General features: G+C 37.5%; 1 protein-coding gene across 1 annotated transcript in view; it reads right to left on the bottom strand.

Annotated features, from left to right (window-relative positions):
* Nucleotides 1–1,057: 1,057 nt before the first annotated feature.
* Nucleotides 1,058–25,792, bottom strand: part of LOC128946144 (biotin--protein ligase-like) — a 66,979-nt gene continuing 42,244 nt past the window's right edge. The window contains exon 6 of the mRNA XM_054290061.1: nt 1,058–1,333. Within this exon, the coding sequence (XP_054146036.1) occupies nt 1,058–1,333 (276 nt within the window). The remainder of the gene's footprint in view (nt 1,334–25,792) is intronic.

Below are 25,792 nucleotides of genomic sequence, written 5' to 3'. Positions count from 1 at the left end.
TGTCCAGTTTCCAGCTTTCTCCACTCTTTATGGCTCAGTATTTTATATATATTATCAATTAACATAAAGTTCTCCACTTCATGTCCAGTTTCCAGCTTTCCCCACCCTTTATGGCTCAGTATTTTTTATATTACCAATTAATATCCTGTGTAACATAAACTGGACTTTGTGTCCAGTCTCCAGCTTTCTCCACTCTTTACGGCTCAGTATTTTATATATTATCAATTAACATAAAGTTCTCCACTTCATGTCCAGTTTTTGGCTTTCCCCACCCTTTATGGCTCAGTATTTTTATATATTATCAATTAATATCCTGTGAACATAAACTGGACTTTGTGTCCAGTTTCCAGCTTTCCCCCACCCTTTATGGCTCAGTATTTTATATATTATCAATTAATACCCCATGAAGATTAAAAGTTCTTTACTTCATGTCCAGTTTCCAGCTTTCCCCACTCTTTAAGGGCTCAGTATTTTTTATATTATCAATTAACATAAATTTCCCCACTTCATGTACCAGTTTTTGGGCTTTCCCCACTCTTTATGGCTCAGTATTTTATATATTATCAATTAACATAAATTTTCTCCACTTCATATCCAGTTTCCAGCTTTCCCTACCCTTCTATGGCTCAGTATTTTTTTATATTATCAATTAATTACCCCATGAACATAAAGTTCCTTTACTTTATCTCCAGTTTCTCTCTGAGCATTGTGTGTCACCACAATTATGAATCCAAAGTTCTTTATTTTGTATCCAGTTTCTCTCTGAGCATTGCGTGCCACCACAATCATGAATTTCAAAGTTCTCCACTTCATGTCCAGTTTCCAGCTTTCCCCACTCTTTATGGCTCAGTATTTTATATATATATTATCAATTAATATACTGTAAACATAAAGTTCTTTACTTTATCTCCAGTTTCCCTCTGAGCATTGCGTGCCACCACAATCATGAATTCCAAAGTTCTCCACTTCGTGCCCAGCTTCCCTCTGACCATTGCGTGCCACCACAATCATGAATTCCCCATCAGAAAACGAACCCAGGACGCCCTGGGTGCCCATCTTACCCATCCAGAAGATTCATGGTGGTGGTGGTCACCTCGGTGAAGAGCAGGACCTTGCCCAGCTTCTTGGTGCGGAGATGCTGCTGGTAGGTGTGGAGGCTGAAGTGCTCTGAGGAGAAGCTCCCCATCTCCGTGACCACGGGCACCAGGGACGGGGTCACCTCCACCCTGGGCTCGCGGGATGGAACGAACTTCAGGGACACCTTGCTGGACGCCCTCAGCCCCTCGGCGTCCACGTTCCCCTCCAGCCACTTCAGGAAAGCGAGGTGGATTTCCTGTGGGCAAGGGCGACAGGATTAGAAAGATCACCCCATGTGAGGACACACCAACATTCTTCCAAAAACGTTTCTATTCGAGCAATCTCCTACTTCAAGACAAAATTTTTCCTCTTCAAAAACAAAGTTTTGTTGCTCGTACTTGACGCTCTCCTAGAGGTGAGCCCACGCTCTTTTGAAGATGAATTAAGTTTAATTTTTCCCTGTGGCGGGGTTTGCAGTGCTCTCCCTACACCCTGGAGCATGGAGTGCACACATTCATCGGCATCTCACAGGTTTCTCACCGTGCTGAGATCCTCTGCTGGAGAAAGGAAACGCTTTAGTCCGGCACTATGGATTTGATTATATTATATATATAATATATAATATATAATATATAATATATAATATATAATATATAATATATAATATATCATACATAATATATAATATATAATATATAATATATAATATATAATATATAATATATAATATATAATATATAATATATATTACACATTATATCTTATATATTATATATAGTATAATATATATTATATATTATATATTTAGTATTTTATATATATATTACAGTATTTTATATATTATCAATTAATCTCCTGTGAACATAAAGTTCTCCACTTCACATCCAGTTTCCAGCTTCCCTCACCCTTTATGCTTCAGTATTTTATATATTATCAATTAATATTCTGTGAATATAAAGTTCTTTACTTCATGTCCAGTTTCCAGCTTTCCCCATCCTTTATGGCTCAGTATTTTATATATTATCAAAACCAATATATAATATACAATATACTATATACTATATGCTATATACTATATACTATATAATATACAGTATATAATATATAATATATAATATATAATATAAAATATATAATATATAATATATAATATATAATATATAATATATAATATATGATATATGATATATAATATATAATATATAATATATAATATATAATATATAATATATAACATATAATATATAACATATAACATATAACATATAATATATAATATATAATATTTGGATTGAGCCTTCTCATGTAAGACACAAAATATGTAATAGGCCAATGTAGTGAGGGATGAAGATCAAGGGGGCAGATATCAGATTCTAGTGGAGATTATTATTATTATTATTATTATTATGTAAAATTCCCAAGCAGAATGATCCCAGTGCTGAGCAGCTCAAGGTTTATCTGGAAACACTCATGAGGAAGAGCTGCTTGCTCAGTCCTTGCAACGTCTCCCAAAGTGATCGGCACATAGGTAACTTTCAGAAAATTGCCTTTTCTGACCCGCAGATGGGGCAGCTGAGAGGTGTTTGAAAAACTTTTATTCCATTTTCAGTCTCATGAGAAGGGCGAGACAATACAGATGTTATCATTCACAATCAGAAGCCAATTATTTCAAAATTAAAATACACTCTAAGCATTTCTTGCCCTATCAGCTTTAGCCACACCTTGCTGTAAATGCCTTAAAACCAAACATCTAAAATTTCCCCTCATGGGTCCCACAATTCACCTTTCACAGTTCTATCTCTCCACACTGTCCAGTCTTATTTACAAAACCATCCTTTGAAACTTGTTTCCAGCTCCATTTCTCCCTCAGCAATGTCTGTCCCGTTCCAGGGCATTTCTCAGTCAGCGTTTCTTGTCTCAAGGTTTGCACACAGATGCACAAACTGTGTGAGCCTTCTGTCAAACTTGGAGAATTCCCTACAAATCCATTTCCCACAACTAAGACTCCATTTGAAGCCTAAACCAGCAGTTTCAAAAACCATTTGCTGATTTCTCAGTGTGTTAGCGTTCACAAACACATAATCACAGGGATTATATGCGGTGCTTTTCATTAAGAGCTCTGGGTGTCAGGGGTGTATTCAACCCAAATCTGACTCCGACCATACATCCGAAATGATCATGTTTTATACTCTATCATTATATAACTTTCATGTTAATTATTAAACTTATATTGTTCTATTGTATGCATAAATTTAGCCCCTCTCTGAATTTCCAACACAGTTTCTCATTATTCTTCTTATGGTTATATAATAATTATATTTAATTACTAAACAATCATCACATCTAACAATTACATAACTTATCACACTGCTTACGCAGGTGCAGCTGATCTGGGAGAGCACAAAGCCCAACATTTCAGATTCTACCTTTAACTTTTTCCAGGGCTCCACTATCAAGTGGAGTATCTGCCAAAGCAGGTCACACCTTCAGCTGAGGGAGATTTACTACTGTGAGTATCCCTGTAGTGACACCCTGCACCAAGTGCTCCCCACTCACCCTTCCTGGAGATAAATTCTGCTGTGAGAGGTTTGATATGACACGTTTGCCACAACTTTAGCCACAAACACAAATCCTGGGGCTTTTTGCTGCTTGAATTTCAGACAGTTGAAGTTGGTTTTTATGTGATAAACGAAACCACAAAAAAATTGTGGCTTCGATTGGACTGGAAATAAGGCACTGGTGATGCTTGCCCTCAGATTTCCAAGCGGACGAGATGTGATTTTTAAACAGAAATGTCCAAACCAAACCCACACCCCTCATTGCCACCGCTGCTGTATCTGGATTTCCACCTCCAGAAATGACCTGCTCTCAAATTTCACAACAGGACACAAAGAAAGGAATAATTTCCCCCAAATTCTGTCCAACATTTAGCTCCAAGCCCCAAGACTAAGAAAAGAATAATTTCCCCCAAATTCTGTCAAACATTCAGCTCCGAGCCCCAAGACTAAGAAAACCTCAGCAGCTAAATTTTATTCGCAGAGAAATTTCTCCTCATATCTTGCCTTCCTAAAGCCCCCTCTGAATATTTTCTGTCCAAACTCCTGGATAAAATATCTTTAAATATTTCCTTCCCCCCCTTTTTTTTTATTTTTTGCTCGGCGCCATAAATGATGATGTGATGCTGATTAAAGGTTTTGTGGGCATTTCTTTTGACTTGCACCTCCACTCCGAGCTTTGACAGAATAAATAAATTCCTCACACGTTATCCTGCTTGTTCTACACACCCGCAGTAACTGATTGGCTGTAGCTGATATTTGGAGAAATTACAGCTCTCATTTCTGTCAGGGAGAACATGGAAAAATTCTGCTTAATCACAGAGCGTTTCCCGACTGCTTTCCAAACACAGAAATCCGCTCAGCGGCACTGGATGTGCAAATCTGACACACACAGAAACAGAATTTTAACTCACCCAAAGTAAAAAATGGGTTTGACTCTCCCAGAATTGACTCACCTCAGGCTGGGGTTGCAGTCTGACAGAAATCAAGTCATTTAATCTCCTAAAAGTTAATTTAATCTCTATAAAAGTTCCAGAATTTTACAGAAACAGAATTTTAACTCACCCAAAGTAAAATCTCACCAAGAATTAACTCTCCTAAGGCTGGGTTTGCAGTCTGACAGAAATAAAGTCATTTAATCCCCTAAAAATTAATTGAATCTCCCTAAAAATCACAGAATTTTACAGAAACAGAATTTTAACTGACCCAAACTTAAAACTGGGTTTAACTCTCCCAGAATTGACTCACCTCAGGCTGGGTTTGCAGTCTGACAGAAATAAAGTCATTTAATCTCTCTAAAAAATCACAGAATTTTACAGAAACAGAATTTTAACTCACCCAAAGTAAAATCTCACCAAGAATTAACTCACCTCAGGCTGGGTTTGCAGTCTGACAGAAATTAAGTCATTCAATCTCCTAAAAATTAATTTATTCTCTCTAAAAATTTACAGAATTTTACAGAAACACAATTTTAACTGACCCGAAGTTAAAACTGGGTTTAACTCTCCCAGAATTGACTCACCTAAATCTGGGTTTGCAGTCTGACAGAAATTAATTACAAAATAAAGGTGACTGAAGTGCGATGACACCGTAAATAAATAATAATTCTGATGTGCTTTTGCCACGGAATATTCTCTGTGAAGAACAAACCAGCAGCTATTCCTGTGTGCCGTTCCATTATTACAAATATCCCAACCATTTACTCTCCTGAGTGCGTTATTTTAAATTATTTTTTCCCGTAGATTTTAGGCAAACTCCTTGTTTTCACTGCTCCCACCACACCCTGAAGCGTTTGAGAATTGTTATTTGTGTGTAATTCTCAAGCTGATTTCCCCCACAGTGTCCATGTTACTGAGCGGATCAAAAATATAAACACACAATCAAGGAGGGGGATTTTCACAAATTCCTAAGAAAATATGGAAACAGATTCCTAAGATAATTCCTAACAAATTCCCAAGAAAATTCCTTACAAATTCCTAAGAAAATTCCTAATAAATTCCCAAGAAAATTCCTTACAATTTCCTAAGAAAATATGGAAACAGATTCCTAAGATAATTCCTAACAAATTCACAAGAAAATTCCTTACAAATTCCTAAGAAAATTCCTAATAAATTCCTAAGAAAATATGGAAACAGATTCCTAAGAAAATTCCTTACAAATTCCTAAGAAAATTCCTTACAAATTCCTATGAAAATTCCTAATAAATTCCTAAGAAAGTATGGAAACAGATTCCTAAGAAAATTCCTTAAAAATTCCTAAGAAAATTCCTTACAAATTCCTAAGAAAATTCCTAACAAATTCCCAAGAAAATTCCTTACAAATTCCTAAGTAAATTCCTTACAAATTCCTAAGAAAATTCCTAATAAATTCCTAAAAAATATGGGTTTAGGTGTTTAACAAAGTTTCAGGTACTGGTCACAGTAAACAAATTAATTTTTTATTTTTCTTTAAGAATTTCCTTCATACAAAGTTGCAGAAACAGGGATGCTGAACACGCCACAATTATTCTGGCACAGAAAAAATGACATTATTGTATAAAGAAATGAAGTTATGTGTAAACTGAATTTACATATAATATATATGTAAATTAAGTAATATATATACTTATAATATATATATTATACTTAAAATATAGATATTTTATAAATATTAATATAATATAATATAATATATAAATATAAATATAAATATAATATATAAATATAAATATATAAATATAATATATAAATGTAAATATAAATATAATATTTTTTATATATATATATATAGATATATATACTATATAAATAATTAAATAATATCTATAATATATACAATACATAATTTCTGCTCCAAGTCCACAAACAGGAACACGACCCTGTCAGAACTGTGGGATTTCAGCCCGAATTCCAGCTGGAATTCCCAAATTCTCCTGGTCCAGCAGCATCTGCCGTTCTGCAGCAGCCTCTGGTGGCCACTGCCATGAGAGGAGCTGGGAAAAATGTGATTTTTAATGGATTCCAAAAGAAAAATCACCAAAAGCAGCAAAGCACTGCAGCAACACAAAATACAGAGAAAGAAATACAAAGAAATGCAAAGTTCAGCCGCACTCCAGCCCCTCGGTTCTTCCACTCATCAGTGCAAATTCTGCTAATTGTAACACTACTATGTTAATAATTATTTATTAACATAAATATCAAACTCATCTGCAAGTTTAGTATTTATAGGAAGAGAATGCTTGTACCTGTATTTTAAATGGTAAAAAATGAAATTTTAATGAATTATTTTAAAAAAGCAGAAAAAGCAGAAAAGCAGAAACTACCCAACACCTCTCATTAATAAATTCTCCAAAATTTATTGAAATTATCATTTGTCCAAAGCTCAATTGGAATCTTTTAAAGAGAACCAAGGAGAGATGGGGAATTGGGGAAATTGGGAAATTCTGATTTGTCACCCTGAGCGTGGCTCTGAATGAAGAGCTCTGGGCAGGCAGGGAGATGCAGAGGACAGCAACTCCCAAAATCCCCAGAAATACAAAGTATTGTAAATGGTAAAAAAATTTAATTTTAATGCAATTTTAATGCAATTTAATGTAATTTAATGTAAATTTGACGTAATTTTAATGTATTTTAAAAGAAAAGTCACCAAAAGCAGCAAAGCACTGCAGCAACACAAAATATAAAGGAAGAAATACAAAGAAATGCAAAGTTCAGCTGCTGCACCCTCCAGACCCTCAGCTTCTCATCAGCACAAACTCTGCTAATTGTGACATTATTTTAATAATTATTTATTACATTAATATTAAGCTCATCTACAAGTTTAATATTTAAAGGAAGAAAATGTTTCTACCTGTATTTTAAGTGGTAAAAAAATGTAATTTCAATGCATTATTATAAAAAAAAAGCTGAAACTACCCAACACCTCTCATCAATAAATTCTCCAAAATTTATTGAAATTATCATTTATCCAAAGCTCAATTGAAACTTTTAAAGAGAACCAAGGAGAGATGGGGAATTGGGGAAATTGGGAAATTCTGATTTGTCACCCTGAGCGTGGCTCTGAATGAAGAGCTCTGGGCAGGCAGGGAGATGCAGAGGACAGCAACTCCCAAAATCCCCAGAAATACAAAGTATTGTAAATGGTAAAAAAATTTAATTTTAATGCAATTTTAATGCAATTTAATGTAATTTTAATGTATTTTAAAAGAAAAGTCACCAAAAGCAGCAAAGCACTGCAGCAACACAAAATACAAAGGAAGAAATACAAAGAAATGCAAAGTTCAGCCGCTGCACCCTCCAGACCCTCAGCTTCTCATCAGCACAAACTGTGCTAATTGTGACATTATTTGGTTAATAATTATTTATTACATTAATATTAAACTCATCTAGGAGTTTAATATTAATGTAGGGGGGATATTTAGCTGAAGAGAGGCAGAAAAATCTCATCATTTCTCAAAGATCCCTCCAGCCACTCAGTCCAGGGCCTTATTTTTGTCTCCACTCTTCAGAGCGTTTTTCAAACCAAGTATTGCATTGCACAATCACAGCGGATCCACTTTCCCAGCTCATCTGTGGAACAGTTCACCCAAAAAAGGGAAAGATTTTTGGGAAAGATTTTTGGGAAAGATTTTTAACAAAGCGCTGCAAGGTGTCCCTCTCCTCTTTATTGAGCCCCATCCCTTTGAGCACGAAGCATCTTGAATTTCAACCCAATCCTGGGCTGCTCATCCAGCAACCGCTCATAAATCCCAAATCTCAACCCAAAATTAAATTTAGCTTTAAAAAGCACCCTGTGGAGGCAGAAAATTCATTTATCCAACGGGCACAGCAGGGCCCAGGGCAGGATTCAGTGAGTGATGAAAAATGGGTCAGGGTGTTCGTTTTGGTAGAGAAAAATAATGAAAAATGAGAGTAAAGAGGTTAAAAGTAATACATAAGGAAATTAATTATGGAATTCCCAAAGTGACCAACCCTGCCAAAACTCCTAAAAAATCAGATTGGTTGGGAATTCCCAAAGTGACCAACCCTGCCAAAACTCCTAAAAAATCAGATTGCTTGGGAATTCCCAAAGTGACCAACCCTGCCAAAATCCCAATATTGAGTGTTCAGGTACAATATTTTAATCCAAATATTGAGTGTACAGTACAATATTTATTTTAATCCCGATATCGAGTGTTCAGTTTTAATATTTTATTCCAAAGTAATACATAAGGAAATTAATTATGGTTTTCACAGCAAAGTTTTATCTGCATCTCTCCTGGCTTTAACAGAGAGCTCCACTTGGGAACTGGGGTGCCAGAAAAAGGACAGGAATAGGTAAATAGGTTAAAAATAATACATAGAGAAATTAATTATGGTTTTCACAGCAAGTTTGTTTTATCTGCACCTCACTTGGTTTTATGGGAGTGCTCTACCTGGGAACTGGGGTGCCAGGAGAAGGATGAACACGGGTAAACAGGTTAAAATTCATACATAATGAAATTATTTATGGTCTTTACAGCAAGTTTGATTTGTCTGCCCTGGCTTCAGCAGAGTGCTCCACTTGGGAATTGGGGTGCCAGAAGGATGGGAAGAGCTCAATGGGTTAAAAATAATACATAAGGAAATAAATTATTGTCTTCACAGCGAGTTGCTTTTATCTGCACCTCCCCTGGCTTTACCAGAGAGTTCCACTTGGGAATTGGGATGCAAGGAGAAGGATGGGAAGAGCTAAATGGGTTAAAAATAATAGAAAAATAAATTAATTATGGTTTTCACAACAAGTTTGACTTATCTGCACCTCACCTGGTTTTATCAGAGTGCTCTACTTGGGAATTGGGGTGCCAGGAGAAGGATGGGAAGAGCTCAATGGGTTAAAAATAATAAATAAAGAAATTAATTATGGTCTTCACAGTGAGTTTATCTGCATCTCCCCTGCCTTCAGCAGAGTGCTTTACTTGGGAATTAGGATGCCAGGAGAAGGATGGGAAGAGCTCACTGGGTTAAAAATAATAAATAAAGAAATTAATTATGGTTTTCACAGCAAGTTTGGTTTGTCTGTACCTCTCTTGGCTTCAGCAGAGAATTCCACTTGGGAACTGGGGTGCCAGAAGAACAGGAATAGGTAAATAAGTTAAAAATAATAAATAAAGAAATTATTTACGGTCTTCACAGTGAGTTTATCTCCATCTCCCCAGGCTTCAGCAGAGTGCTTTACTTGGGAATTGGGATGCCAGAAGAAGGACGGGAAGAGGTAAATGGGTTAAAAATAATATATAAAGAAATTAATTATGGTCTTCACAGCAAGTTTGTTTTATCTGCACCTCTCCTGCCTTTAGGAGAGTGTTCCACTTGGGAATTAGGACATCAGGAGAAGGATGAGAACGGATAAATAGGTTTAAAATAATACATAAAGAAATTAATTATGGTTTTCACAGCAGGTTTCTTTTATCTGCACCCTACCTGGCTTTAGCAGAGTGCTCTGCTTGGGAACTGGGATTCCAGGAGAAGAATGGGAAGAGGTAATTGGGTTAAAAATAATAGATAAAGAAATAAATTATGGTCTTCACTGCAAGTTTGATTTATCTGCATCTCCCCTGGCTTCAGCAGAGTGCAACACTTGGGAATTGGGGTGCCAGAAGAAGGATGGGAAGAGGTAAACAGGTTAAAAATAATACATAAGGAAATTATTTATGGTCTTTATAGCAAGTTTGTTTTGTCTGTATCTCCCCTGGCTTCAGCACAGAGCTCCACTTGGGAATTGGGGTGCCAGGAGAAGGATGAGAATGGGTAAATAGGTTTAAAATAATAAAAAAAGAAATTATTTATGGTCTTCACAGTGAGTTTATCTGCATCTCCCCTCGCTCTAGCAGAGTGCTTTTCTTGGGAATTAGGGTGCCAGGAGAAGGATGGAAAGAGCTCAATGGGTTAAAAATTACACATAAGGAAATCTATTATTGTCCTCACAGTAATTTTTTATTTATCTGCATCTCCCCTGCTTTCAGTGGAGCATTCCACTTGGGAACTGGCATTCCAGGAGAAAGATGGGAATAGGTAAAGTGGTTAAAAATAATACATAAAGAAATCAGTTATGGTCCTCACAGCAATTTTGATTTAACTGCATCTCCCCTGCCTTCAGCAGAGAGTTCCACCTGGGAACTGGGCTGCCAGGAGAAGGATGGGAATACGTAAATCGGTTAAAAATAATATATAAAGAAATTAATGATGTTCTTCACAGTGAGTTTGTTTTATGTGCACCTCACCTGGCTTTAGCAGAGTGCTCTACTTGGGAATAGGTAAATGGGTTAGAAATAATACATAAAGAAATTATTTATGGTCTTCACCTGCATCTCCCCTGGCTTTAGCATAGTGCTCTACTTAGGAATTGGGGTGCCAGAAGGATGGGAAGAACTAAATGGGTTCAAAATAATACATAAGGAAATTAATTATGGTCTTCACAGTGAGTTTGTTTTAACTACACCTCTCCTGGCTTCAGCAGAGTGCTACACTTGGGAACTGGGCTGCCAGGAGAAGGATGGGAATAGGTAAAGAGGTTAAAAATAACACAAAAATAAATTAATTATGGTTTTCACAGCAAGTTTGATTTATCTGCATCTCCCCTGGCTTCAGCAGAGCATTTCCCCTGGGAATTGGGCTGCCAGGAGAAGGATGGGAAGAGCTCAATGGGTTAAAAATAATACATAAAGAAATTAATTATGGTCTTCACAGTGAGTTTATCTGCATCTCCCCTGGCTTCACAGAGTGCTTTACTTGGGAATTAGGATGCCAGAAGAAGGATGGGAAGAGGTAAATGGGTAAAAAACGATACATAAGGAAATCAGTTGTGGTCCTCACAGCAATTTTGATTTAACTGCATCTCCCCTGCCTTCAGCAGAGAGTTCCACCTGGGAACTGGGCTGCCAGGAGAAGGATGGGAATAGGTGAAGAGGTTAAAAATAACACAAAAATAAATTAATTATGGTTTTCACAGCGAGTTTGATTTATCTGCATCTCCCCTGCCTTCAGCAGAGCATTTCCCCTGGGAATTGGGATTCCAGAGGGATGGGCAGGGGTGCTGGAGGTTTGCTGCGCCCAGGCCAGCTCTGAGGGCAGGAACAAGGAACAAGGAGGGGCCGTAAGGTGCATCCCCGATTTTGCTTCCTCTCCCCCGTCAGCTGCAGCAGAACAGTCTGGAAACAATCTTCCAATCTTCCCAGCAGCTGCTCTCACCAACAAACTGTTTATTGGAACAAAGTGCCACGGTCAGAGGCCAAACGTCACCCAGAGCCCAAAGCGTAGCCGGAAAAAAAACCTAAAAAAAACCTAAAAAAAATCCTGGGGCTGTCCATGAATGTGGAGAAAAATGCCCATGACATTGGGAAGGGAACCATATTCCATCCGCAAGGCCAGCACTGAAACACAAATTCCTGAATTTGATGGAGTTTCAGGACACTGAGCTCGTTTCTCGCGGCCGGTTTTGAGGCCTGCTCGAGGTTTCTGCTCAAAGCAGAATTTGCAGCTCAGGCTGTGGCTCCTCGTGGACACAAAGAGCAAAGTGAGTTGTGTTAAAATATTCTAAAATGTTGTATTATTGCTAAATCAGCTCCACATGCACAAACAACAATAAAAGAAGGATTTCCCTAATTTATCACAAATGCACCGTCGATGTGTTACACAAAAATCCAAGTTCAGGCCCACTATCAGTAAATGATCAATTTTTATTTTAAAGCACAGGATACTAAAAATCACAGGGTAAAATCTCCTTTCCCAGCAGTTCTGAATCTCAGAAATTAAAGAGAGCACGAGCAGCTCTGAGGGGGAACCGGTCCCACACCAGTAATTGGGACACGACTGCTGCCCCAGCCCATAAATCTGATTTTAGGGGAAAGGACCCAGAGGAACAAGGTCCCCCTTTGACACAACATCACCACCAAACCCCTCACCCAAAGGCTGATAAATCAGATTTCTGCCAGGTGCTGATTTATCCTACCAGAAAAAAGGTGTGAGAAATCACGGGGCGGGCGTTTAATTCCTCGTGACACCTACTTTGTAAGAAAATTGTTATTTTTCTGAAGGAAAAGTCTACACTAAATTAAACCTGTGTGCAACTGGGCTAAAAATAAGCCTGGGCAGAAAGGAAAAGCCATTCCGCTTTTGCACAAAAATCTGAGCATGATGCATATTAAAGTGGGTTGATTTTGCTTTTTTTAAATGCTATAATCCAAGTCATGTTTGGAAGCATAAATCAAGATATAAATCTAACCCCCAAATGCTGTACACATTTATATTAAATTACTCTCAAAAGTATTCTGTATGGACTAAGGAAAAAAAAAATACAGAAGAATTTTGTTCTCAGCTAATAGGGCAATAAATTAGATGCAATATATTCAGCAGCTAAAACTGGCTCTCTTCAGCAGCTATCACATAATACTATTTTTATTTGGTACCAAACCTTGTTCTTTTTTTTAAACCAACAACAAAATTGTTTGTTGAAAATCTTGGAATTAGCAGCAGAATGATTAAAGTAAATAAAACCTAAGCAAATATTTTTTCTTCCCCCTGATAATACCCAATTCTTAGCCGAGGCTTTCCCAGCAGGTTTATTTTGCCTTTCAGCGGCGTTACACACATCAAACGTGAATGAATTTAGTGTTCATGAATATGAAACGGCAGCACAGGAGCCAAAGATTCTCCTCCTAGCACTGTAAACACGTTTCAACTCCCACAAGCTTTCAGCTGGACCTCATTTTTGCTTTTTTTGAGGGGAAAAAATACCAAAACCTCCCCACTGGGGGGTTTGGGAGCTGCAGAAACGTCTGGGAAATGTTAAGGTGAAACCACAACGCGTTTTCACGTGGACCAGGCTGGGGGATTCCAGCACAGCCCCAAACTGAAGGGATGAGGTTGAGCATGGACTGTGGATTTTATATTCCTTCCTAAAACACAGTCAGGTTGGCAGAGAGGTTTCCAAATTCCAAAAGGAACATCTTGGAAAGGAGGAATTTCTTGGGAATTTTACACTAAAATGGCAAGAATAAGTTTGGTTTCTTATCCTGCTCCAAAGACAAAACCCAGTATTAAGCTGCCATTAATTTCAATTTTAGATCTCTTTGCTAATGAAATATATTTTTTTAAAAATGAACATGACAGCATGGGATTATTTTTTTAAAGTAGAAAATAAAGAAAGTAAGAAAATCATTAATAAATGTACAACGACTCGGGGATTCCAGCACAGCCCCAAACTGCACGGGCAATGTTCAGCACGGACTGTGGATTTTATATTCCTTCCTAAAACACAGTCAGGTTGGCAGAGAGGTTTCCAAATTCCAAAAGGAACATCTTGGAAAGGAAGAATTTCTTGGGAATTTTACACTAAAATGGCAAGAATAAGTTTGGTTTCTAATCGTGCTCCAAAGACAAAACCCAGTATTAAGCTGCCATTAATTTACATTTAAGATCTCTTTGCTAATGAAATATATTTTTTTAAAAATGAACATGACAGCATGGGATTATTTTTTTAAAGTAGAAAATAAAGAAAGTAAGAAAATCATTAATAAATGTACAACGACTCGGGGATTCCAGCACAGCCCCAAAACTGCACGGGCAATGTTCAGCATGGACTGTGGATTTTATATTCCTTCCTAAAACACAGTCAGGTTGGCAGAGAGGTTTCCAAATTCCAAAAGGAACATCTTGGAAAGGAGGAATTTCTTGGGAATTTTACACTAAAATGGCAAGAATACGCTTGGTTTCTAATCGTGCTCCAAAGACAAAACCCAGTATTAAGCTGCCATTAATTTCAATTTAAGATCTCTTTGCTAATGAAATATATTTTTTTAAAAATGAACATGACAGCATGGGATTATTTTTTTAAAGTAGAAAATAAAGAAAGTAAGAAAAACATTAATAAATGTACAACGACTCGGGGATTCCAGCACAGCCCCAAAACAGCACGGCTGATGTTCAGCATGGATTGATTTTATATTCCTTCCTAAAACACACTCAGGTTGGCAGAGAGGTTTCCCAAAAACATCTTGGAAAGGAGGAATTTCTTGGGAATTTTATGCTAAAATGGCAAGAATACGCTTGGTGTGTTTTTCCTGCTCCAAAGACAAAACCCAGGATTAAGCTACCACTAATTTTCATTTAAGATCTCCTTGCTAATCAAAGATATTGTAAAAAAATGAACATGACAGCATGGGATTATTTTTTTAAAGTAGAAAATAAAGAAAGTAAGAAAAACATTAATAAATGTACAACGACTCGGGGATTCCAGCACAGCCCCAAAACTGCACGGGCAATGTTCAGCATGGACTGTGGATTTTATATTCCTTCCTAAAACACAGTCAGGTTGGCAGAGAGGTTTCCCAAAAACCTCTTGGAAAGGAAGAATTTCTTGGGAATTTTACGCTATAATGGCAAGAATACGCTTGGTCTGTCTTCCTGCTCCAAAGACAAAACCCAGGATTTAAGCCACCACGAATATTCATTTAAGATCTCTTTGCTAATTAAAGATATTCTTAAAACATTAGCAGGATAACATGTGATTGGTTTTTTTTTAAAAGTACAAAATATAAGAAAATAAAAAACATGAATAAAAGTACCACGGCTTGGGGGTTCCAGGCCCCCAAACTGCACGGGAAATGTTTTCAGACTCAGCAACCTGCGACCCCGCTGCAAAAGATTTCAGTTTCTAAATCATCTGAACTCCAAATTTAACTTCTCACCACGTGCAAAAACGGACCATGGATTTTATATTGCTTTCTAAAACACAGTCAGGATGGCAGAGAGGTTTCCAAATTCCAAAAGGAACATCTTGGAGAGAAGAATTTCTTGGGATTGACACGCTATAACGGCAAGAATACGCTCGGTGCGTTATCCTGCTCCAAAACCCAGTATTAAGCTACCCATAATTTACATTTAAGACCTCTTTGCTAATCAAAGATATTTTAAAAAATGAACATGACAGCATGGGATTATTTTTTTAAAGTAGAAAATAAAGAAAGTAAAAAATACATTAATAAAAGTATGACAACTCAGGGATTCCAGCACGGCCCCCAAACTGCACGGGAAATGTTTTCAGACTCAGCAACCTGCGACCCCACTGCAAAAGATTTCAGTTTCTAAATGATCTGAACTCCAGATTTAACTTCTCACCACGTGCAAAAATGGACCATGGATTTCATATTCCTTTCTAAAACACAGTCAGGTTTACAGTCAGGTTTCCAAATTCCAAAAGGAACACCTTGGAAAGGAAGAATTTCTTGGGATCAATACGCTATAGCGGCAAGAATACGCTCGGTGCGTTATCCTGCTCCAAAGACAAAACCCAGGATTAAGCTACCACTAATTTTCATTTAAGATCTCTTTGCTAATCACAGATATTGTAAAAAAATGAACATGACAGCATGGGATTATTTTTTTAAAGCAGAAAATAAAGAAAGTAAGAAAAACATTAGTAAAAGTAGGACAAGTCGGGGATTCCAGCACAGCCCCAAACTGCACGGCTGATGTTCAGCACAGACCATGGATTTTATATTCCTTCCTAAAACACAGTCAGGTTGGCAGAGAGGTTTCCAAATTCCAAAAGGAACATCTTGGAAAGGAGGAATTTCTTGGGAATTTTACACTAAAATGGCAAGAATACGCTCAGTGCGTTATCCTGCTCCAAAGACAAAAACCAGTATTAAGCTACCATTAACTAATTATAATTTAAAATCTCTTTGCTAATCAAAGATGTTGTAAAAAATGAACATGACAGCATGGGATTATTTTTTTTTTTTGAAGTATAAAAAAAAAGAAAGTAAATAAAATAATTTTTAAATGTACAACGACTCGGAGATTTCAGCACAGCCCCAAATCTGCACGGCCGATGTTCAGCACGGACTGTGAATTTTACATTCCTTTCTAAAACACAGTCAGGTTGGCAAAGCGGTCTCCAAATTTCAAAAGAAACTTCTTGGAAAGGAGGAATTTCTTGGGAATTTTACACTAAAATGGCAAGAATACACTTGGTCTGTTATCCTGCTCCAAAACCCAGTATTAAGCTGCCACTAACTCATTTTCATTTAAAATCTCTTTGCTAATCAAATATATTTTTGAAAAATCAACATGACAGCATGGGGTTACTTTTTTTAAAGTAAAGAACAATGAAAGTAAAAAAAAATTAGAAAGTAAATCTGCTTTTTATTTAGAAAGCTTTTATTCAAAGAAGCTTCATGCTTCAAAAATACATCGTATAAATACACAACAATGTAAAACTTGGATAGCAAATATCGAACCTTGAAAAAGCCTCATTAATGCCCAGTTTATCAGAAATTACTAAATTTATCTTAGAAAACGTGGTTGAAAATACAATATTTCAACACAGTGTTCACACAATACTCAATTGTGAGAAAGGATGATATAATTCCATTTACAGCTCTCCCAGCCACGTGGGTTTTAATTATTTTCTCCTTTTTCAGATGTAACACTTTGTCCTGCTGGGATTGAACGTTTTTCAGAGCAAAATGAGTAACATTTTTCCCCAGAGGAAACCCAGGGAGATGGAGACCCAATCCTGGGCTGCACCTTGGATTTACGGGTCCAAGAACGAGCTCCATAGGGAGCTGAAAGCATTTCAGGGAGAAATGGGGAAAGAAAAACCTCAAATTTAATTTATTCTTTAAAACCGGACATAAAACTCATTAAAATCTTACAAAATAATGTCAAATTTTATGGAACAAACCCAGGGTTTGCCTCAAGTCCAACACGCCAGCGGCTCCTATCCACAAGGGCACGTTTGGATCTCCAGGCCCCAGGTGAAAGCTCAGCGCTGAAATTCAGGATTTTGGGGAAATCCACTCAAAGAATGAGAAAGGACAGACCCAAACAGAGGCAGGGAGGAGCGTTTCTGACAGTTCTTTTATTCTTTATTCTGCAGGATTCGGGATTTTCCCGTTTATTTCTGAGCAGCACCACCTGTCCCTGCAGGTATCTGTGCTCCACACTGTGAGCAGGAGTAAATCCAAAGTGAGCTCGGCCCAAAGAGAACTCAAAATTCACCAAAATCAAACCACAGCGCCTGCAAACACCTCTATTTCTGTTTTATACAACTTATCTGAACCGCACACCTGAAAAAGATGATTTTTCACCCTAAAATTTTGTATTAATCCAGGCAAGGATTTGCTTCACCTCATTCTGTCCAGGTCTCCACTTCAGAAGGGTTTTTGTTTCAGTCCCTGCTTCTCTAAGTCTGTCCTGACCTTGGCTGTTTCTCTTTTTAGTGTCACAAAAGGACCCAAAATTTTTAATTCTACCACAAATCCACTCCAAAAATAAACTTTTCACTGATTAGGCACAACTTTGTAGAAAATCGTTATGTTATAATAAATAGCCCCAAACTGAAGGGGTAACTTCTAAAAATGAATTGTCCTGAAGGAAAAAGTTTCAGGGATTCCTTAAATCAGTACTAAAATGCAAAAAAAAAGGAGTTTAAAATGCACTTCCAGCATAGTTGCACACAAACTAATGCACTCAAACCACATAAAATCTGTATCAATACGTGATATTTAATGATTAATTAATTTATCCTTGGTTAAATGAGGATAAATAAGTTTGGATCTGTTTCTTGAACATAACTGCTGGGGAAACACGAGACTGTGAGCAAAACAATGATTATTTAATTCTGAGTTTAAAGTTTGATTTGCGCTTTCAGTTTGCCAAACCAGTGAAAAAAAAAAAAAAAAAATCAGGATTGTGACAGCGGCTGTGAAAGTTAAATTATACCAAAATTATCAAATACCAGCAAATCATGAAATGTTTCTGAGAGGAAAAAATGTCCTTGAAGAGATGGAGAATTTTTTATCTGTGGAGCAATAAGGGCAGCAAGAATTATAATAAAGTTTATTGCAGTTCAAAAATGTCCCATCTGCTTATCCTGGGCTGCTAATTCAACAGGGTGGATTGTGCAGGATGGAAAAAAGCTTGGAAATATTTGGAGAAAAATAAACTTCCACCTCCAAAATGCTGCAGAGACGGCAGAAGCAAACCCTTCTCTCTTCTGGATATTCACTGGAGTGAATATTCTGAATATTCTGGATATTCTTTTCACTGGACTGAAACACCCAATCCAACACCCTCTCACGTATGTTTTAATTAAAAAATGATTTATTATCAATATCTGTTCATATCAATGTGTTATTAATAGCAATGTGGCTAAAACAGGAAGAAAAAGGAAAATATGCCAAAACAGGAAGAAAAAAGTGGCTAAAACAGGGGAAAAGAAGGAAAAACCTCCCATAACTGCAAAAAAGCTCCCAAGTTCGTTCATTTAAGATAATGACAGAAATATTCTAAAGGCAGAAGGACAGCTAAAAATGTTTCCAGGTATTTCTAACGAAAACCTTGGTAATTCAAATATTGATTTTAATTCGCAGCTCACGCTGCTTATGGTAACTTTGGGGAAATGCCCCTCTCTCCAAGGAAGCAAAAAATAAGAATTAAAATTTGCTTTCGGCTATTGTATTTTCTTTTCCATCAGCAAATATCTGCACTGAGATCCCAACACCCAAAACAGAGTTAAAAATGGAAAATTAAAGCAGATAAAAGCTCCTGACAGGGAGCTGTGCTGCACTCACTACTCCTAAACCCAACAATTCCACCTTGGAAAGAAGAAATGTCTTCCAGACCAGAAAAACGCTGGGGTAATTGCTCACTTCATGCAGTAAGTCCTAAAGCCAAAACACGCCAGATGCAATTTTTTTATTCGGGTCTCGACAATCGCGCATCAAAGCAGAATTATTGTTCCTCATCTCGCAGCAGAATTTCAGCGACACCCCCTGGAACTGATCTGCACCCACTCTGACTCCATGGAAATGCCGGGACACGCTCTCACAAAATCACTTCTTAAAACTCCTGAGGATTTTAAGATGTTTTTTAATTCCTAAAAGTTGAATTTATTCCACAAAGCAAAGGACATCCAGGCACAGCTCTTAACGTGAGGCACTTTCTCCAGCTGAACGCTGCCCTTCCTTGAAATTATTTTAACGTCGAGGCCAATGTAACTTTTTGTACCTCTGTTATGACCTGCTCATCAGCTGAGTGCTAAATTGCAAAAGGAATTGTGATTAATTTCTTTGCTCCAAGTGTAACATCAAAAAACAATCCCTAAAAAAAGGAGCCGTAAGTGAACGGTTCAATAATCCAAATTAATATTCAAATATTATATATATTTACCCATATTACCCATTATGGATAAACCCATATCCAAATTAATATTCAAATATTATATATATTTACCCATATTACCCATTATGGATAAACCCATATCCAAATTAATATTCAAATATTATATATATTTACCCATATATATACATATATATATATATATATACATCCATACTTATGGGTATACTATATATACCCATAATCTCTCTTTATTCTCTCAGCAAATGAAAACAGCTTTATTTTTATTTACTTTCTCTGTCTGAAGTTGTTAAGGCATTGAGTTCTGTAAGTAAATCTATATTCAAGGAAAAATCTGACTAAAAATTTACATGTGCGTTGTTTGTCCAGCAAATGTTGTGAGACTCAGCAATGCGTGACTCCAAAAGACTTCAGTTTCTAAATGATCTAAACTCCAAATTTACCTTCTCACCACGTGCAAAAATAATGAATTTATCACAATTAATACTCTCAAACTGAAGAAAATATTCCTTTTTGTGTTAAAATCTCCTCGGTGCTGATCCTGCCATTGCCTGGCTTTTACTGCTGTTTCAATTCTACACTTATTGGTTTCTTTTACAAATCAAGAAGCGCATTTTGAAATGCTTCCTGAAGTACTTCTTGAAACATTTCTTAGACAAATTCAGCAGCGCAATTTAGCGCAGGCTTGAGAAACAAACGAGAAACACCAGAGCAGGGAAAGGACTCTCAACAAAACAAGCTGTAAAAACCCAACTTTGCCCCACATTTTACTGCAACCACCAGCGCAAAGCAGCTCCATTTTTACAGCTGAAATTATGAGGGATGCACACCACGCCCAGCAGCTGTGGGAATGCCGGAAAACACAGAAATAAAGTTAATTTCTGCGCGTTCGAGCCTCGCTCCTTACCTGCGCTCCTCAGCTGCTGCCCCACTCCCCTCTCTCCTCCTCCCACACAGCCTCTGCTGTTGCTGTTCCGTCTGCTACCAAACCAGAGCCAGCAGCTCCTCCTGCACCGCTGCTCTCCCACACAAAAAAAAAATGAAAAAAAAAAGGAAAAAAAAAGAAGTTCTTATCCTCATCAGTCAAGGAGCACGCTCTGATTTATCTGATTCGCACAATTTGCACACTCCATGCAGGAGAACTCGCATCCCAGCTTCTCTCAGGGCTGCAGCGCCTGCTCTCCTCTGGGCCAAGGCTCACTTTCATTATCTTCTGGTTTTGGTAAGAAATGGGGAAAAAAAGGAGATAACTTCTACAATTTGAGGTGGCCAATGTGACTAATACAATAAAATCTTACACAGATTTAAATAATTTCACCATTTTAAACGTATTAACACATTATCCTGTGTATTTAGTAAGTAATGGGTGAAGAAAGGAGGTAACTTCTGCAGCTTGAGGTGGCCAATGTGACTAATACAATAAATCTTACACAGATTTAAATAATTTCATAATTTTAAACATATTAACACATTATCTTGTGTGTTTAGTAAGGAATGGGTAAAGAATAGAAAAAATTTCTGCAGCTTGAGGTGGCCAATGTGACTAATACAATAAAATCTTACACAGATTTAAATAATTTCATAATTTTAAACATATTAACACATTATCTTGTGTGTTTAGTAAGGAATGGGTAAAGAAAGGAGATAATTCCTGAAAGTTGAGGTGGCCAATGTGACTAATACAATAAAATTATACACAGATGAAAATAATTTTATAATTTTAAACATATTAACACATTATCCTGTGTGTTTAGTAAGAAAAAGAGATAATTTCTGAAACTTGAGGTGGCCAATGTGACTAATACAATAAAATCTTACACAGATTTAAATAATTACATCTTTTAAACATATTAACACATTATCTTGTGTGTTTAGCAAGAAAATGAGATAATTTCTGAAACTTGAGGTGGCCAATGTGACTAATACATTAAAATCTTACACAGATTTAAATAATTTCATCATTTTAAACGTATTAACCTATCTTCTGTGTTTAGTGAGAAATGTGTAAAGAAAGGAGATAATTTCTGCAACTTGAGGTGGCCAATGTGACTAATACAATAAAATCTTACACAGATTTAAATAATTTCATAATTTTAAACATATTAACACATTATCTTGTGTGTTTAGTAAGGAATGGGTGAAGAAAGGAGGTAAATTCTGCAGTTTGAGGTGGCCAATGTGACTACTACAATAAAATTATTCACAGATGAAAATAATTTCACAATTTTAAACATATTAACACATTATCTTGTGTGCTTAGTGAGAAATGGGTAAGGAAAGGAGATAATTTCTGCAGCTTGAGATGGCCAATGTGATCAATACAATAAAATCTTACACAGATTTAAATAATTACATATTTTAAACATATTAACACATTATCTTGTGTGTTTAGTAAGGAATGGGTAAAAAAGGGAGATAATTTCTGCAACTTGAGGTGGCCAATGTGACTAATACATTAAAATCTTACACAGATTTAAATAATTTCACAATTTCAAATTATCTTGTGTGTTTAGTAAGAAATGGGTAAAAAAAGGAGGTAAATTCTGCAACTTCAGGTGGCCAATGTGATTAATACAATGAAATTATTCATAGATTAAAATAATTTCATAATTTTAAACATATCAACACATTATCTTGTGTGTTTAGTAAGAAAAAGAGATAATTTCTGCAGCTTGAGGTGGCCAATGTGACTAATACAATAAAATCTTACACAGATTTAAATGATTACATATTTTAAACATATTAACACACACACACAAGACCATATATAGAATTATGGAATTATACAGGTGCCAAATTTCATCCCTGCTGTGGATGCCCTAGGAAATGCTGGCACAGATAAAACTGGGACCAGCTGAAATTCCTGAAATTAAATCACTTTATCCTGTCAAGAACAGCTCTGCATGACCCAACTGTAAAATACAGGTTGCCCTGATACTTCACGCAGGAAACTTTTCCTGGGAGGAGAAAAACACAAATACCACGAAAACAGCCAGCACAAGATTTATTCTGATTTATTCTTTTCCTCGTGAGAAAACCTTGCCTCCATTTTCCTGTAAATCCTTTGCCATCCATGTCAAGTGAGTGCAGTGGTTTATTAAAATAAACCACGCTCTGCTTGTTGGGAACACCCACTGCAACCCCAGGAAAAAAAAAAAAAAAAGCAGGAACTGCAGCAAACTTTGTGATTTCAGCCAACAGCTGCTCTTTAATCGGCTTTGCATCGTGTCAGGCAGACAGGCACATGCCAAACCCCACTGCCCCTGGAATTCCCACATTTCCCCACCACGGCGGGAAATGAACTGCCAGGGGTGAACCCAAAAATCCCCGAGCTGAACCCAAAAATCCCCGAGCTGAACCCAAAAATTCCCGAGCTGAACCCAAAAATCCCCGAGCTGAACCCAAAAATTCCCGAGCTGAACCCAAAAATCCCTGAGCTGAACCCAAAAATCCCTGAGCTGCCCCTTCCCTGCACCTGGAATTCCCACATTTCCTCCACATGGCAGGAACCATGGCTGGAAATGAACTGCCAGGGGTGAACCCAAAAATCCCCGAGCTGAACCCAAAAATCCCTGAGCTGCCCCTTCCCTGTACCTGGAATTCCCACATTTCCCCCTCATGGCTGGAAATGAACTGCCAGGGGTGAACCCAAAAATCCCTGAGCTGAACCCAAAAATCCCCGAGCTGCACCTGGAATTCCCACATTTCCCCACCACAGCAGGAACCATGGCTGGAAATGAACCCAAAAATCCCTGAGCTGCCCCTTCCCTGCACCTGGAATTCCCACATTTCCCCACCATGGCAGGAACCGTGGCTGGAAATGAACTGCCAAAAACCCAAAAATGATGAATGAAAAAGTGATGAACCCAAAAATCCCTGAGCTGCCCCTTCCCTGCACCTGGAATTCTCACATTTCCCCCTCATGGCTGGAAATGAACTGCCAGGGGTGAACCCAAAAATCCCTGAGCTGAACCCAAAAATCCCCGAGCTGAACCCAAAAATCCCTGAGCTGAACCCAAAAATCCCTGAGCTGCCCCTTCCCTGCACCTGGAATTCCCACATTTCCCCCTCATGGCTGGAAATGAACTGCCAGGGGGTGAACCCAAAAATTCCTGAGCTGCCCCTGCCCTGCACCTGGAATTCCCACATTTCCCCCTCATGGCTGGAAATGAACTGCCAGGGGTGAACCCAAAAATCCCTGAGCTGAACCCAAAAATCCCCGAGCTGCACCTGGAATTCCCACATTTCCCCACCACGGCAGGAACCATGGCTGGAAATGAACCCAAAAATCCCTGAGCTGAACCCAAAAATCCCCGAGCTGAACCCAAAAATCCCTGAGCTGAACCCAAAAATCCCTGAGCTGCCCCTTCCCTGCACCTGGAATTCCCACATTTCCCCACCATGGCTGGAAATGAACTGCCAAAAACCCAAAAATGATGAATGAAAAAACGATGAACCCAAAAATCCCCGAGCTGCCCCTTCCCATCGCCTGCTGCCCCGGGCACAGCTGCAATGGGGTTTGGGGAGTCTCTGCCCAGGGACAAACCCTGAGAACACCACAGTGATAATTCTAAATAAACTCCCTTTTTAGCTCTCCAGAATAAATCCAGCTGGATAAACGTCAATAATAAACTCTGTGATGTAGACAAGTTTTTTTCATGCACATTATTGGACAAATGGATTGTCAAACGAATAAAATACAAATTCAGAAGAGCTGAATGTTGCAAATGCAGAGATTCAAAGGAATAAAATACAAGTTTAGAAGAGCTGAATGCTGCCAATGCAGCGTTTCAAAGGAATCAAATACAAATTCAGAAAACCTGAATATTGAAGGTTTTTATACAAAGAAATTAAATAAAAATTCAGAAGACCTGAATGCTGCAAGTGCAGTGTTTCAAAGGAATAAAATACAAATTCAGAAAACCTGAATATTGCAAGTGCTGTGTTTCAAGGGAATAAAATACAAACTGAAAAGACATGGATGTTGCCAATTCAGTGTTTCAAAGGAACAAAATTCAGATCTGAATATTGAAGGTTTTTATTCCTTTGAATAAAATGCAAATTCAGAAGACCTGAATATTGCAGGTTTTTATTCCTTTGAATAAAATGCAAATTCAGAAGACCTGAAGGCAGCCAATGCAGTGTTTGAAAGGAGCAAAATTCAAATGCAGAAAACCTGAATATTGCAGGTTTTTATTCACAGGAATCAAATACAAATTCAGAAAACGTGAATTCTGCAAGTGCAGCGTTTCAAAGGAATAAAATTCAGAAGATCTGAATGTTGCAAGTGCAGCGTTTCAAAGGAGTAAAATACAAATTCAGAAAACCTGAATATCGCCGGTTTTTTATTCAAAGGAATAAAACACAAATGCAGAAGACCTGAATGTTACCAATGCAGTGTTTCAAAGGAATAAAATTCAGAAGATCTGAATGTTGCAAGTGCAGCGTTTCAAAGGAATAAAATAAAAATTCAGAAAACTTGAATATTGCAAGTGCAGCGTTTCAAAGGAATAAAATACAAATTCAGAAGGCCTGAATGCTGCCAATGCAGCGTTTCAAAGGAATAAAATTCAGAAGACCTGAATGCTGCTAATGCCGTCTTTTAAATTAATAGAATTTCAGAAGACTTGAATATTGCAAGTGCTGCGTTTCAAAGGAATAAAACACCAATTCAGAAGGCCTGAATGCTGCAAATGCAGCGTTCTGAAAGCAGCTGAAGTTTGCAGTTTTTTCTTTTTCGAAGAGCGATTTAACAGGACGCTTCTATTTCCTCTTGGTCCTATACATTTGTTTATGTCTATATTTATACAACTTGCTGCTTTAATTAAAATATACGTTAATTAAACACAAATTCTGGCCATAATCTGCTTAGAAGCGAAGCTACAAAAGGAGCCCCGATGGAAGTGTCAGACAGGCCCCACAACAATTCCCCACTGTGGGAAGGAGGCAATTTCGGAGCAATGGGAACTCGAGAGGACCCAGCCAGGCTCAGCTGATGCCAAGCCTGCCCTCATTTTC

This window comes from Melozone crissalis, unplaced genomic scaffold (assembly GCF_028551555.1).
Source record: "Melozone crissalis strain CALT ecotype California unplaced genomic scaffold, PUWL_Pcris_2 ptg000075l_1, whole genome shotgun sequence".
NCBI classification, from domain to species: Eukaryota; Metazoa; Chordata; class Aves; order Passeriformes; family Passerellidae; genus Melozone; species Melozone crissalis.
Note: the sequence above shows the minus strand (reverse complement) of the source record. Positions and strands in the feature narration are given on the sequence as shown.